The 13,917-nt window shown below is 47.6% G+C and overlaps 1 protein-coding gene across 3 annotated transcripts in view; it reads right to left on the reverse strand.

Moving 5' to 3' along the window:
• ESCO1 (establishment of sister chromatid cohesion N-acetyltransferase 1) overlaps positions 1-13,917 on the reverse strand; it is a 160,712-nt gene that overhangs the window by 95,688 nt on the left and 51,107 nt on the right. Inside the window, exon 10 of one of the 3 annotated variants that reach the window (XM_069731171.1) lies at positions 8,971-10,686. The exons of the other annotated variants lie outside the window; for them this stretch is intronic. Within the exon in view, the coding sequence (XP_069587272.1) occupies positions 10,536-10,686 (151 nt within the window). The 3' untranslated portion in view covers positions 8,971-10,535. Of the gene's footprint in view, positions 1-8,970; positions 10,687-13,917 lie in introns of those variants that run through there. 3 annotated transcript variants of the gene reach the window in all.

The following is a 13,917-nucleotide window of genomic DNA, read 5'->3' on the forward strand; positions in this document are numbered from 1 at the left end:
GACCTATGACGCATACGCTACATCATGAAAATCGGTGCCAATTCGACCTGTGACGCAGCGTATGCGTCATCGCGGAATCGCGTTCCTGCAGGCCGGGTGAAAGGGTTAACTGAAATTTCACCCGACCTGCAGGGACAGGGGAACTTGTACTTTAGCCCAGGGGGGGTGGCTTAGCCCCCACTTGGCTATGATCGCCCTGGTGACCACTTTGTCACCACCCCCCAGATCTGATTGGAGCCAGCGTCCATGTGACGCTAGCTCTCCATTCAGATGTGGGGGGGGGGCGGAGAAAATCATGGCTGCCTCGCTGTCCAGCTTCATGCCTTCCATGGAAGCTGAACAGCGAGGTGCCTGTATACTGCCCTGCCACATAGAGCGATCGCCGCAGTCGTCGCTGCCGTGGCCGCCACCGCCAGGTGCTCCCCTCTGCTTCCGACCTTCTGCTCATGCCCCGACCTTCGCTCCCTGCCCCTGGAGATCACCCCCTTGCTGCTGCCAGCTCCATTTCCTCCTTCTGCTGCATCGCACCTGACAGCCCCCACCCCAGTGATCCCCCTGATCTCCCCCTGCCCTGTGGATCACCCCCTGCCTCGCTGATGTCCTCCCCTGCCCCTGCAGATCTCCCCCCTGCCCTGTGGATCGCCCCTGCCCCGCTGATGTCCTCCCCTGCTCCGCTGATGTCCCCCCTGCCCCGCAGATCGCCCCCTGCCCCGCTGATCACCCCCCAGCCCCAGTTTATCCCATTAGGGTTAGGATTAGGGTTGGAATTAGGGGTAGGATTAGGGTTGGGATTAGGGGTAGGATTAGGGTTGGAATTAGGGGTAGGATTAGGGTTGGAATTAGGGGTAGGGGTGTGTTGGGGTTAGGTTTGGAGATAGAATTGGGGGTTTCCACTGTTTAGGCACATCAGGGGCTCTCCAAACGCGACATGGCGTCCGATCTCAATTCCAGCCAATTCTGCATTGAAAAAGTAAAACAGTGCTCCTTCCCTTCCGAGCTCTCCCGTGCGCCTAAACAGGGGTTTACCCCAACATATGGGGTATCAGCATACTCAGGACAAATTGGACAACAACTTTTTTGTCCAACTTATCTTGTTACCCTTGGCAAAATAAAAATTTGGGGAGCTAAAAAACCCTTTTTGTGGGAAAAAAATGATTTTTTGTTTTCACGGCTCCGCGTTATAAACTGTAGTGAAACACTTAGGGGTTCAAAGTTCTCTCAACACATCTAGAAAAGTTCCTTGGGGGTCTAGTTTCCAAAATGTCGTTTGTGGGGGGTTTCTACTGTTTAGGCACATCAGTGGCTCTGCAAATGCAATGTGACGCCCGCAGACCATTCCATCAAAGTCTGCATTCCAAATGGCGCTCCTTCCCTTCCGAGCCCCAATGTGTGCCCAAACACTGGTTTACCCCCACATATGGGGTATCAGCGTACTCAGGACAAACTGGGCAACAAATATTGGAGGTCCAATTTCTCCTGTTACCCTTGTGAAAATAAAAAATTGATTGCTAAAATATAATTTTTGAGGAAAGAAAAATGATTTTTTATTTTCACAGGTCTGCGTTGTAAATTTCTGTGAAACACTTGGGGGTTCAAAGTGCTCACCACACATCTAGATAAGTTCCTTGGGGGGGTCTAGTTTCCAAAATGGGGTCACGTGTGGGGGGTTTCTACTGGTTAGGCATATCAGGGGCTCTGCAAACGTAACATGATGCCCGCAGACCATTCCATCAAAGTCTGCATTCCAAAACATCACTACTTCCCTTCCGAGCCCCGACGTGTGCCCAAACAGTGGTTCCCCCCACATATGGGGTATCTGCATACTCAGGACAAACTAGACAACTTTTGGGGTCCAATTTCTCCTGTCACTCTTGTGAAAATAAAAAATAGCTTGCTAAAAATTAATTTTTGAGGAAAGAAAAATGATTTTTTATTTTCACGGCTCTGTGTTATAAACTTCTGTGAAGCACTTGGGGGTTTAAAGTGCTCACCACACATCTAGATTAGTTCCATGGGAGGTCTAGTTTCAAAAATGGGGTCACTTGTGGGGGAGCTCCAATGTTTAGGCACACAGGGGCTCTCCAAACGTAACATGGCGTCTGCCAACGATTGGAGCTAATTTTTCATCCAAAAGGTCAAATGGTGCTCCTTCCCTTCTGAGCCCTGCCGTGTGCCCAAACAGTGGTTTACCCCCACATGTGAGGTATCAGTGTACTCAGGAGAAGTTGCCCAATAAATTTTAGGATCCATTTCATCCTGTTGCCCATGTGGAAATGAACAAATTGGGGCTAAAAGAATTTTTTTTGTGAAAAAAAAAGTACTTTTTCATTTTTACGGATCAATTTGTGAAGCACCTGGGGGTTTAAAGTGCTCACTATGCATCTAGATAAGCTCCTTGGGGGGGTCTAGTTTCCAAAATGGGGTCACTTGTGGGGGAGCTCCAATGTTTAGGCACATAGGGGCTCTCCAAACGCGACATGGTGTCCGCTAACGATTGGAGCTAATTTTTCATTGAAAAAGTCAAATGGCGCTCCTTCCCCTCAGAGCCCTGTCGTGCGCCCAAACAGTGGTTCCCTCCCCTCCCCCCCACATATAGGGTATCTGCATACTCAGGACAAATTGTACAATAGCTTTTGGGGTCCAGTTTCTCCTTTTACCCTTGGGAAAACAAAAAATTGTTGCTAAAAGATCATTTTTGTGACTAAAAAGTTAAATGTTCATTTTTCCCTTCCATGTTGCTTCTGCTGCTGTGAAGCACCTGAAGGGTTAATACACTTCTTGAATGTGGTTTTGAGTACCTTGAGGGATGCAGTTTTTAGAATGGTGTCACTTTTGGGTATTTTCAGCCATATAGACCCCTCAAACTGACTTCAAATGTGAGGTGGTCCCTAAAAAAAATGGTTTTGTAAATTTCGTTGTAAAAATAAGAAATCGCTGGTCAAATTTTAACCCTTATAACTTCCTAGCAAAAAAAAAAATTTTGTTTCCAAAATTGTGCTGATGTAAAGTAGACATGTGGGTAATGTTATTTATTACCTATTTTGTGTCACATAACTCTCGTTTAACAGAATAAAAATTCAAAATTTGAAAATTGTGAAATTTTCGCCAAATTTCCATTTTTTTTTACAAAAAAACCCAAAAATTATCGACCTAAATTTACCACTATCATGAAGCCCAATATGTCACGAAAAAAACAATCTCAGAACCGCTAGGATCCGTTTAAGCGGTCCTGAGTTATTACCTCATAAAGGGACACTGGTCAGAATTGCAAAAAACGGCCAAGTCTTTAAGGTCAAAATAGGCTGGGTCATGAAGGGGTTAAGCGTTCCCATATCTTCAAATGGGAGAGAGGATCGCTTTGCTACCTTGGCAATTGCCGCATCCAGTTTTGGGGCCTTTTCCCAATTACCTACTGCTGGGTCATCAAAAGGATACCTACGCTTCTGTGCAGGTGGTAAGGAGCCTTTTCTCTCCGGTTTTCTCCTCTCCTTGTTAATAAGTTCCTGTATTTTTTCATTTAGAGGGAAAACTACGCTTCCTTTGTTCTAACCCACTGATCATCATTTGTTCTTTAGATAGTTGAGGCTTGGGTTCTATTATACCCATTGTGCCTCTGACAGCCTTTATTAATTTGTCTATTCTCTCTAAGGGTAAACAAAAATGAGCAGCGTCCTCTTCCGAGGAGGATGATGCTGCTGAATCGTCCGATTCTTCGCTCTTGTCCTTATCCACAGACGAATCAGATGTCCACTGAGTTCTCTGCTTAGAGCCTCCTGTTTGTGAAAGGTTCTTAATTGACTGCTTAACTTCCATCCTAACCATTTCCTTCAGACCGGCCGCAATAGAAGAGGATTCTTCCTCTACTTGAGGGGGCAAGTAAGGCAAACTAGTCTATAGATCTAATGCCAAACCCCCTTCTCCCAGACCTCACCTTCTGCTGGATACAGGGGTCGCATAGCTTTTTAGGGTATGAGTCAGGCAAGGGAACCTAGCAGATGGCACATTCCCTATGCTTTGCTTTACTGGCGCTTTTCTTCCCCTGTGAAAACATATACGAGGGGAGACTAGTCACTGAGCGAACATTCTCGAAGATCACTTACCAGTGGATGCCCATACCCAGAAAGCTACCGAAGTACGAGGGGGATTTTTCCTGGCTGATGCTCCAGACCCCTATCTGGAGGAGCTTCTGTGGCCAGATCCATCGCTCCTTTTCTCATGTTCCTTCTCCATAGGCTTCTAGGGTGCTTCGTCTAGCAGTTTGGAGACCAGAAGCAAGGAACACGCACCTGGAGCCCCGATATATAGCCCCTCCTTCGGTCAGCATAATTGCGCAGCGCTCCTCCGGTTATTCACCACCCCACCCCCTCCCCCCGCAGCTGCAGGGGATCAGCCGACACCTGAGGGTGATCAGCGCCCATTTTCCAGTGGGCGCCGCCATCTTGGAGCTCCTGCGCATGCGCAGAAGCTCCGCGACCCGGAAGTCACCGCCGGCTCCGTCTTCCGACGTCACCCCTAGTCCACAGCGCTTCCGGTCAGCGCTGCGAACAGCGTGGGACACTGAGACATTGCCAGCAGAACTCCGAGTGGCGCCACCATGATGCCGCCGTCCCCACAGAGCCCCCACAGCACTCGAGGGAGGGGAATCCATAATACTTACCACGCGCTGGCTCCGGAGACAGGACACCCCCTGGCGACCGCTCCTCGCTGATTAAGCCACAGCCGTGCAGCCCTGCCAGGGCCACCGTGACCACATCAGGTACCCCACACTGGCCGAGGTAGGAGACTCCCTTGCTACCTGAATCGGCCAGCCGGCCTGGGATTACTGTAGAAAATCTTCTGTAGGATCCAGTCCCTTCAGGAACAGGAAACCAACTGATGCATGGGAGAGGTACCGCCCTTTTTGTATCTGTAGGTTTCCTGTTCCTTAAGGGCGGATCCCCTCTCTCGTAGTGCTGTCATGGGAGTCCGAATAAAAAGATTTTACGGTGAGTACACAAAAATCTCCTTTTCTCCTACGCCTCATTGGGGGACACAGGACCATTGGATGTCCTAAAGCAGTCCCTGGGTGGGGAGCAATTGCACTGCTAAAACCCCATGTACCACTGGCTTACTGAGGTACCGCTGTCTGCAGAATGTGCCTGCCAAGGGCAGCGTCTGCCGAGGATTGAGTATGAATGTGATAGTGTTTCGTAAAAGTAAGCAGACTGGACCAAGTTGCAGCTTTGCAAACCTGTTGTGCCGACGCCGGGTGCCGGGGGGATGGTGGGAGTCCTCAAAACTGCCTTGTCTGGATGAAAAATCAGAAAAGGGGGACGGCAGGAGAGAGCTGCCAACTTCGAGACTTGCCTGATTGATGTAATTGCCACTAGAAAGACCACAAAGAAAAGTTGGCGATATATCCTGCAATGGTTCGAAAGGAGTCTCTTGAACTCCTAGAACCAAGTTTAGATCCCATGAAGCTAATGGCATTCTATAGGGGGAGTCACCCGGGAGACTCCTTGAATGAACATCTTAGCCTGTAGTATGGAAGCGATTTTCCTTTGGAATAGGACTGACAATGCGGACACTTGTCCATTGAGCAAGCTCAGGGCGAGACCGGATTCTAAGCCTGATTGGAGGAATTCCAGGATGGACAGAATGTAAAACACCAGGGGAGAACGTCCGTGAGCACTGCACCATGAAAAGAAAATGCGCCAGGTGCGATGATCAATACGCATGGATGTGGGTTTCCTAGCACTAATCATGGTAGGGGACACCTCTGGAGAGAATCCGGCTTGGGCTAAAATCCAGGATTCAACAGCCACGCCATCAGACAGGGCCCCGGAGTTCTGGTGGTAAATCGGGCCCTGCGAGATGATCCATGCGATCTGGAAGCCGCCAGGGTACTTTGGCGTCCATTTGGACGAGTTCCGCGTACCATGCTCGGCACGACCAGTCCGGTGCGACAAGGATCACCGGTATCCCCTCCGCCCTGATCTTCTTGATGACCCTCCGGAGCAGGAGGAAGGAGGAGGAAAGATGTACGGAAGCCGGAACCGATGCCACAAAAGAACCAAAGCATCTGTTCTGATGGCGCGTAGATCAAGAGATCGAGCAATGAACTGGGGAACCTGGTTGTTTAGCCTTGAGATCCACGTCTGGAGACCCTCAGCAATGGCAAATCTGCTGGAAAACTTCCGGATGGAGAGACCATTCGCCCGAGGCGAGACCTTGGCGACTGAGGAAGTCCGCCGCCCAATTCTCCACACCGGGTATGTGGATCGCCGATATGAGCGAATGATTGGTCTCGGCCCAGCATAGGATGTGACTGACTTCGTGCATGGCCGCCCTGCTGCGGGTTCCCCCTTGCCAGTTGATGTACGCCACCGCTGTGGCGTTGTCGGATTGGATCCTCATGGGATGACCTGTGAGAAGATGGTGAAAGCTGCATAAGGCAAATCTGATTGCTCAAATCTCCAAGATATTGATTGGGAGACGTGACTCTCGTGAGGACCAACGACCCAGCGCCGTGTGGTGGTTGAAAACAGCCCCAGCCCAGGAGGCTGGCGTCGGTGATCACCACTAACCAGTGCACTGGGAGGAAGGACTTCCCGTGGTTCAATGAAGCTTTCCACGTCCACCACTTGAGGGTCTGCCTGGCCTGAGGGGACAGGCGGAAGCGACGGTCGAGGGAGAATGGGCTCCTGTCTCAGGTCAACAGAAGCACATGTTGCAAGGGACGGAGATGGAACTGCGCGAACGGAACGGCTTCCATCGCTGCGACCATCTTCCCGAGGATGCGCATAGTGAAACGAATGGAATGAGAGACTGGGCAGGGAAGGGTGCGCGCCCCTTGTTGTTAAGGACAAGACCTTCTCCGGAGGGAGAATGACTAACCAGCAGGAAGAGTCCAGGATCATGCCCAAAAAGAAGATTTTCTGGGCCGGCGCTGAAGATGACTTCTCGAAGTTGATTTTCCAGCCCAGGCGAGAGAGTATCCACGGTGATTCTTACAGACACGTCGCAGGCTGAATGGGATGGACCTTTGATCATTAGGTAGTCTACCCCCCGAGCATGAAGAATGGCCATGACAGCTGCCATGACCTTGGTGAAAACTCTGAGTGGTTGCAAGGCCGAAGGGTAAGGCCATCACAAACTGGAAGTGTTTGTCCCGAAATGCGAAGCGTAGGAGTGCAGAGAAGGGGTTATGCTTTCTACTAGAGGTTGAGGCAGCTTACCCACGGTCCTGTGCCAGTGTCCCCAGGGAAGAGACGGTTAGGCTCAGTGCTGCTGTAAAGATGGGGAGCCTACAGGAAGAAAAAATGCCAGGAGAGACTGAGAATCCACCACAGGTTCTGCAGGTAAGATGACGCCCGAGATTAGCAGTGGCGCCTCTCGTTCAGAGAAGCGCCAGGAGTGTGGGTGGAGCGCGGGCGGCGCTAAGAGAATGGGGCCTAGTCCCGCAGAAAGCCGGGGGCTAAATTTTCTGGCCCTGCCGGCGATGGGCGCCGGTTGAAGCAGGAAACGTGCGGCGCGCCCCCCCCCCCCCCATACCGCAAAAATGCGCCGGCCGACCGCCGCTGGCAGTAAGCCAGCAGAAACCTCCAGGGACCAGGACCCGCACCCTCAAGCAGAGGGACGCGAACAGCAGGAGCGCAGGGACTCGTACTCACGGTCAGTGGTGACTGTCCTCAGGCTGTGCCGCTGCTGCACCCTGCATCTTGAGGGTAATAGCTCAATCCGTCCTCTTAGCGGGAGATGGAGAGTACCCTTCTGAGTAGCGGGGCTATTGATGCCATTGGTGGGCTTCACTTGTGCACTATTAGCCGCCATCTTCAGTCTATTATCTTGCTGTGGCCCTGTAGAGGAACATGAAGGAGGGCCAACATGTGCTCGCCATGAAACGGGAATAGGGAGATCGAAACCGTCGCCCTGAGGAAGCTTTAGGCGTGCCCCATACGTTGCAGGAGAGGATACGGGGAGGTATACTCCGCTATCTCGCCTGTTGATGTTGTTTCGGGGGAGATCGGACCCTAAAAAGGAATCCTTCGCCCCATTCACTCCGTTAAAGAAAAAAATAGAATAAAAAATGAAAAAAGATAAAAGAGCGTTGGGGTCTGAAAACAGACCCAAGTGCCTCCTACAGACACTAAGCAAGAACTGGGTCATTACTGGCCAGAGAGGGGGTGTATACTGCAGAGGAGTTAATTCTTTATGTGTTTACTTAGTGTCTTCCTAGTGGCAAGCAGCATAACACCCATGGTCCTGTGTCCCCCAATGAGGCATAGAAATTTATTTTATAGGGGTCTAGGTCCACTATAGGACTGTATAAGTAGTTTAAATTGAGTTGTGGGGTGACAGACTCACTTAAGGGCAATCTGTAGGCAGATTTTTGCCATTTATTCTGAGATTAGCATAATATAGGGAATAATCACTTGGTTTACTGGCTGCAGCAGTGACCGTTATTAGATGCAATATTAAGCAGAGTTGAGAACGCTGCCCCCGCCCAAACCAGGCTCTCTGTGTATATTATCTATTGACAGTGAGCTGCTTATCATAGGAGGGGGAGTGGTCGGAACAGGGCTCAGGTGCTGCTATAGTCCAGCAGTGATAATCCAGAGATGATAAAACCTTCATTCTAAGCAAACGGAACACAGACAAAAGTTACATCCTTGAAATCTGTGTTTCAGACCCTATTTCTTGCCATCTTCAGATTACATAGCAAAAACCTGCTGACAGTTTCCCTTTAAAATTAGCATTTTTCATATATACCTACTGCTTTTCAAATCCTTAAATGACCAGTCAATTGTTTTGTTTTTTAAACTTTGCCTCTGACTTTCAGCCACCATAACGTTATTCACTGTTGTGGCTGTATAAAGCCTTGTTCTATGATAGCTATAAAGCCTTGTTCTATGATAGCTGAAGCTGGATCCTGCTATCTTCCTCAAACAAATATGTGCATCAATTTTCGAAGGAAACAACACCATAAAATAAGTTGGAATTGGTTAGTTTAATAACAGTTCAAAAAGAAGCAAGACATAAAATCAGGGAAGGAGAAAACATGAAAATTAATTATTCTACACATTTACAGAAAAGGCCACAGCAGTTTATTAACATACAGTATAAAAACCCTTAAAAAAAGAGTGACTGCTAAGAAGACTGGTAGTGCTCTGAAATCCTCAGTGGTGCATAAAAGTCACAAGACGCTTTATAAGGTGCCATGAGCTTCCTTGTGGCAATTAGAAGAAACTTCTCCTGGTCACCTTGACCTTAAATCATAAAATGTGCTCTATTAAAATACAAATCATGTATATCTGACATATGCTGCTGCATTTCTCAAGAAAGTGTTATAAGAGTGTGTTATAAGCGCAGTACACATTATCCATACTCTTTAGTGTGCCATACTGACCAACAAAAGCAAAAATATAAAGATGATTGCTTATAACTAATAAGCAATCATCTTTATATTTTTGCTTTTGCCATACCCAACAATCTTTCAGTTGCCCAATGCTCAGGTATTGTAGAGGCACACAAAACTTTTAAAGGGGTTGTCCTACTTGATTAACCTCTTAGAATTCCATATACTCATCTCTTGTACCAGCGGCATTCCAGAAGCGGACCTCCCAAGCTTTGCGCAACATTGTTAAGTCACATGAGTCCAAGCAGCTAAAGGGGCTACAGTGCCAACATCTCTCCCAAGGTTATTCCAAAGGAAACGAGAGCAAAGCAGCTCAACAGCAGTCGCTGATTGTTATGTCACATGAGCCCTGCAGTCCATGTCACGCAAGTCTCGGAAGACCCAGCGTGGACATTGCTGGACCGGTGCAAGCAAAAAGTATATGGCGCTTTAATTTTACAAGGGAGAATATAGTATTTAAAAAAGGAGTTGTCCTAGTGGACAACCTCTAAGCTGCATTACAGAATTGTGCAATCTATCACATAATTCCAGCATACAGTTCGAATCTTTTCTGACACCAATGTGACCTATAGGGAAATGTGAGCATGGAGTTGTCTTCATGTAACAACTTCTCAAAATTTGGGATGAAATGTGTGTATTTGGGTGTAGACTCTCACATTTGTTTTGGGAAAATGGTTCACGAAGATCACAATGTGTATCACGCTCTTTGAGTTTTCTGACCAACGTCGAATGCAAACACACTATAAATGTACAGGTAAATTAAAATGTCAAATTAAACCCCAAGAATAAAAACCCCATACACAAACCTATATACCCACATAAGGATCTTCAGTTCACTCCAGATCTTCCTTCTTTACAAATTATTTAGTCCACTATGAACAACTCATTTGCTGCATGTAAACATGACTAAATAACCGTATAGAAAATACTTGAACTATGATCTTTTTGAAGAAAAAGATATCAAAATATTAGCTTTCAAAATTAAGCTTTTTTTCCCCGTTTCTGAACCTTTTTCCAGTTTTTACATTTAAGTTTAAAAAAAAGAAGAACTCCCTTTGGGTGTTCACATCCTGAGCTCATATCTGTACACATGATGCAAGCTTTGTCCATAAGCTAAAGGAATGGCGACGTCCATCCTTCAACTCACTGGATGCTGTCCATTGACAAAGTTATAGATTAGGAACTGGCCAGTGCCACAATAGCGTGTGGCAAACAGCTTGCCATCTGGGGTCGGATCTGAGAATGCAATTTCGTCTTTGCTCAGGTGAGAGCCATATATAAAATGGTTCCTGCCAGGTAAAAACAGAAAAAGAACCAATTACATACAGCTTAATATCTACCCAAGTGCAGATGATAATGGGGTTGTCCATTTCCCCCCCACCACCACCACCAAAAAACAGACAAGAAAAAAAAAAAAATCATTAACCATCCCTTTTCTCCAGCATCTTCACTAAATAGAAGTGAGATCAGGCCAATTAATCAGGGTCTCACCTTTCAGAAAGGATCGGTACCAAAACAGGAGTTTCCATAAAGTCTATGATTTATTATTGTAATGTCTAAATGTTGACTTCTACATTTTTTTTGTAGAGCAGGCAGAGTTAGTGAAGTGATATATTTATTAGAGCGTAAAAAGACGCATCAGGAAAATAAAACAACAAAATGCTGGTGTTTCCTGAAGAGTCTCTCTTAGGCCAGTCTCACACGTCCAGAAAATTCCGGTACCGGAATTATCCGTGTCCTCACATGGTACATCAGTGTGGCACACATGCGGCATCCGTGTGCCGACTGGGTATCACACGCACCGTGCAGGAGACAGCGCTACAGTTAAACGCTGACCCCTGCATCTGGTGCTGAAGCCGCCATTCATTTCTTCTCTCCAGCATCGTTCGCTGGAGAGAAGATATGAAAAAAATTTTTTTTTTTTTTTTTTTTTGGGTGTTTAAAAAAAAAAAGATCCCTGTCCCCAACCCCCTCCAACCCCCTGTGCGCCCCCCCCCGCTGTTAATAAAATACTTACCTGGCTCCCTCGCTAGCGCTGCTTCCTGTCCTCGCCGCAGCTTCTCCTGTATGAGCGGTCACGTGGTGCCGCGCATTACAGTGATGAATAGCGGCTCCACCCCAGGGATCTTTTTTTTTTTTTTTTAAACACCCAAAAAAAAAAAAGATTTTTCATATCTTCTCTCCAGCGAACGATACTGGAGAATAGAAATGAATGGCGGCTTCAGCACCACGCTGGGGGGACAGCGCTTACTGTAGCGCTGTCTCCTGCACGGCACACGGACAACATGCGTGTGCGGTACATGTTTTACACGGACCCATTGACTTTAATGGGTCCGTGTAATACGTGCGCTCCCACGAACACGGACATGTCTCCGTGTTTTCCAAATGGACACACGGTCCGTGAAAACATGCTGACATGTGCAGAGACACATTGATTTTAAGGTGTCTACGTGAGTCAGTGTCTCCGGTACGTGAGGAAACTGTCACCTCACGTATCGGAGCCACTGACGTGTGAAACAGGCCTTAGGCCGGGATCACACACAGCGAGATACGGCCGAGTATCGCTGGTTAAAACCAAGCTCTGGCCACCGGCATTCCAGAGCGGAGCGTGCGGCCACACAGCAATACATGGAGCCGCACGATCCGCTCCGGAGTGGCGGTGCCAGAGCTTGCTTTTAACCTGCGAGACTCGGCCGTATCTCACTGTAGTGTGATTCCGGCCTTAAAAGCTCAGTGGGTTTGCCAGTGTGAAAGACGTCATGTTCACAGGTTACGTTCCCACAATGAGCTTTTGATGTTGCAGACTGTCTGTATCTACAGTTGAAAGCTGAAGTTTACATACATTATATAAAAAGAGACATACAATGGGTACGGAAAGTATTCAGACCCCTTTAAAATGTTTCACTCTCTGCTTCATTGCAGCCATTTACAAAATTCAAAAAAAAAGTTCATTTATTTTCTCATTAAAGGGAACCTGTCACCCCGTTTTTTGAGATTGAGCTATAAATACTGTTAAATAGGGCCTGCGCTGTGCGTTACTATAGTGTATGTAGTGTACACTGATTCCCCATGTATGCTGAGAAATACATTACCAAAGTCGCCGTTTTCGCCTGTCAATCAGGCTGGTCTGGTCAGGTGGGCGTGTTCACAGCGCTCTTTTCTTCCCCAGCTTTCCGTTGGTGGCGTAGTGGTGTGCGCATGTCCAGAGTTCCGACTTCCCTGCGCCCACGTGAAGACACAGCGCGCGATCTGCGCTGTAATCCCTTGCATCGGTGGGGGCGGCCATCTTCCTGGGGCCGCGCGTGCGCAGATGGAGTGCTCTGCTGCACGGGGCTTCAGGAAAATGGCCGCGGGATGCCGCGCGTGCGCATTAGAGATCGCGGCGGCCATTTTCCCAAAGCCGAGTTTGCATCTCGGCTTTGGGAAAATGGCCGCCGCGATCTCTAATGCGCACGCGCGGCATCCCGCGGCCATTTTCCTGAAGCCCCGTGCAGCAGAGCACTCCATCTGCGCACGCGCGGCCCCAGGAAGATGGCCGCCCCCACCGATGCAAGGGATTACAGCGCAGATCGCGCGCTGTGTCTTCACGTGGGCGCAGGGAAGTCGGAACTCTGGACATGCGCACACCACTACGCCACCAACGGAAAGCTGGGGAAGAAAAGAGCGCTGTGAACACGCCCACCTGACCAGACCAGCCTGATTGACAGGCGAAAACGGCGACTTTGGTAATGTATTTCTCAGCATACCTGGGGAATCAGGGTACACTACATACACTATAGTAACGCACAGCGCAGGCCCTATTTAACAGTATTTATAGCTCAATCTCAAAAAACGGGGTGACAGGTTCCCTTTAACCCCCAAGGGTGGTTTGCACGTTAATGACCGGGCCGATTTTTACAATTTTGACCACTGTCCCTTTATGAGGTAATAACTGGAACGCTTCCATGGGTCACGGTGATTCTGACATTCATTTCTCATGACATTTTACTTCACGTTAGTGGTAACATTTCTTTGATATGACTTGCGTTTATTTGTGAAAAAAAAAATGAAAATTTGGCGAAAATTTCGCAACTGTCCAACTTTGAATTTTCATGCCCTTAAATCACAGAGATATGTCACACAAAATACTTAAGTAACATTTCCCACATGTCTAATTTACATCAGCACAATTTTGGAACCAAAATTTATAAGGGTTAAAAGTTGACCAGCGATTTCTCATTTTTACACCATTTTTTTTTTTTTAGAGACCACATCACATTTGAAGTCACTTTGAGGAGTCTATATGATAGAAGATACCCAAAAGTGACACCATTCTAAAATAAGCACCCCTCAAGGTGCTCAAAACCACATTCAAGAAGTTTATTAACCCATCAGGTGCTTCACAGGAATTTTTGGAATGTTTAAAAAACAAAAAAACATTTAACCTTTTTTTCAAAACCAAATTTAATTCAGATCAAATTTATTTCATTTCACCAAGTGTAACAGGAGAAATTGGACCCCAAAAGTTGTTGTGCAATTTG

The sequence above is a fragment of the Ranitomeya imitator genome, chromosome 6 (genome assembly GCF_032444005.1).
Source record: "Ranitomeya imitator isolate aRanImi1 chromosome 6, aRanImi1.pri, whole genome shotgun sequence".
NCBI classification, from domain to species: Eukaryota; Metazoa; Chordata; class Amphibia; order Anura; family Dendrobatidae; genus Ranitomeya; species Ranitomeya imitator.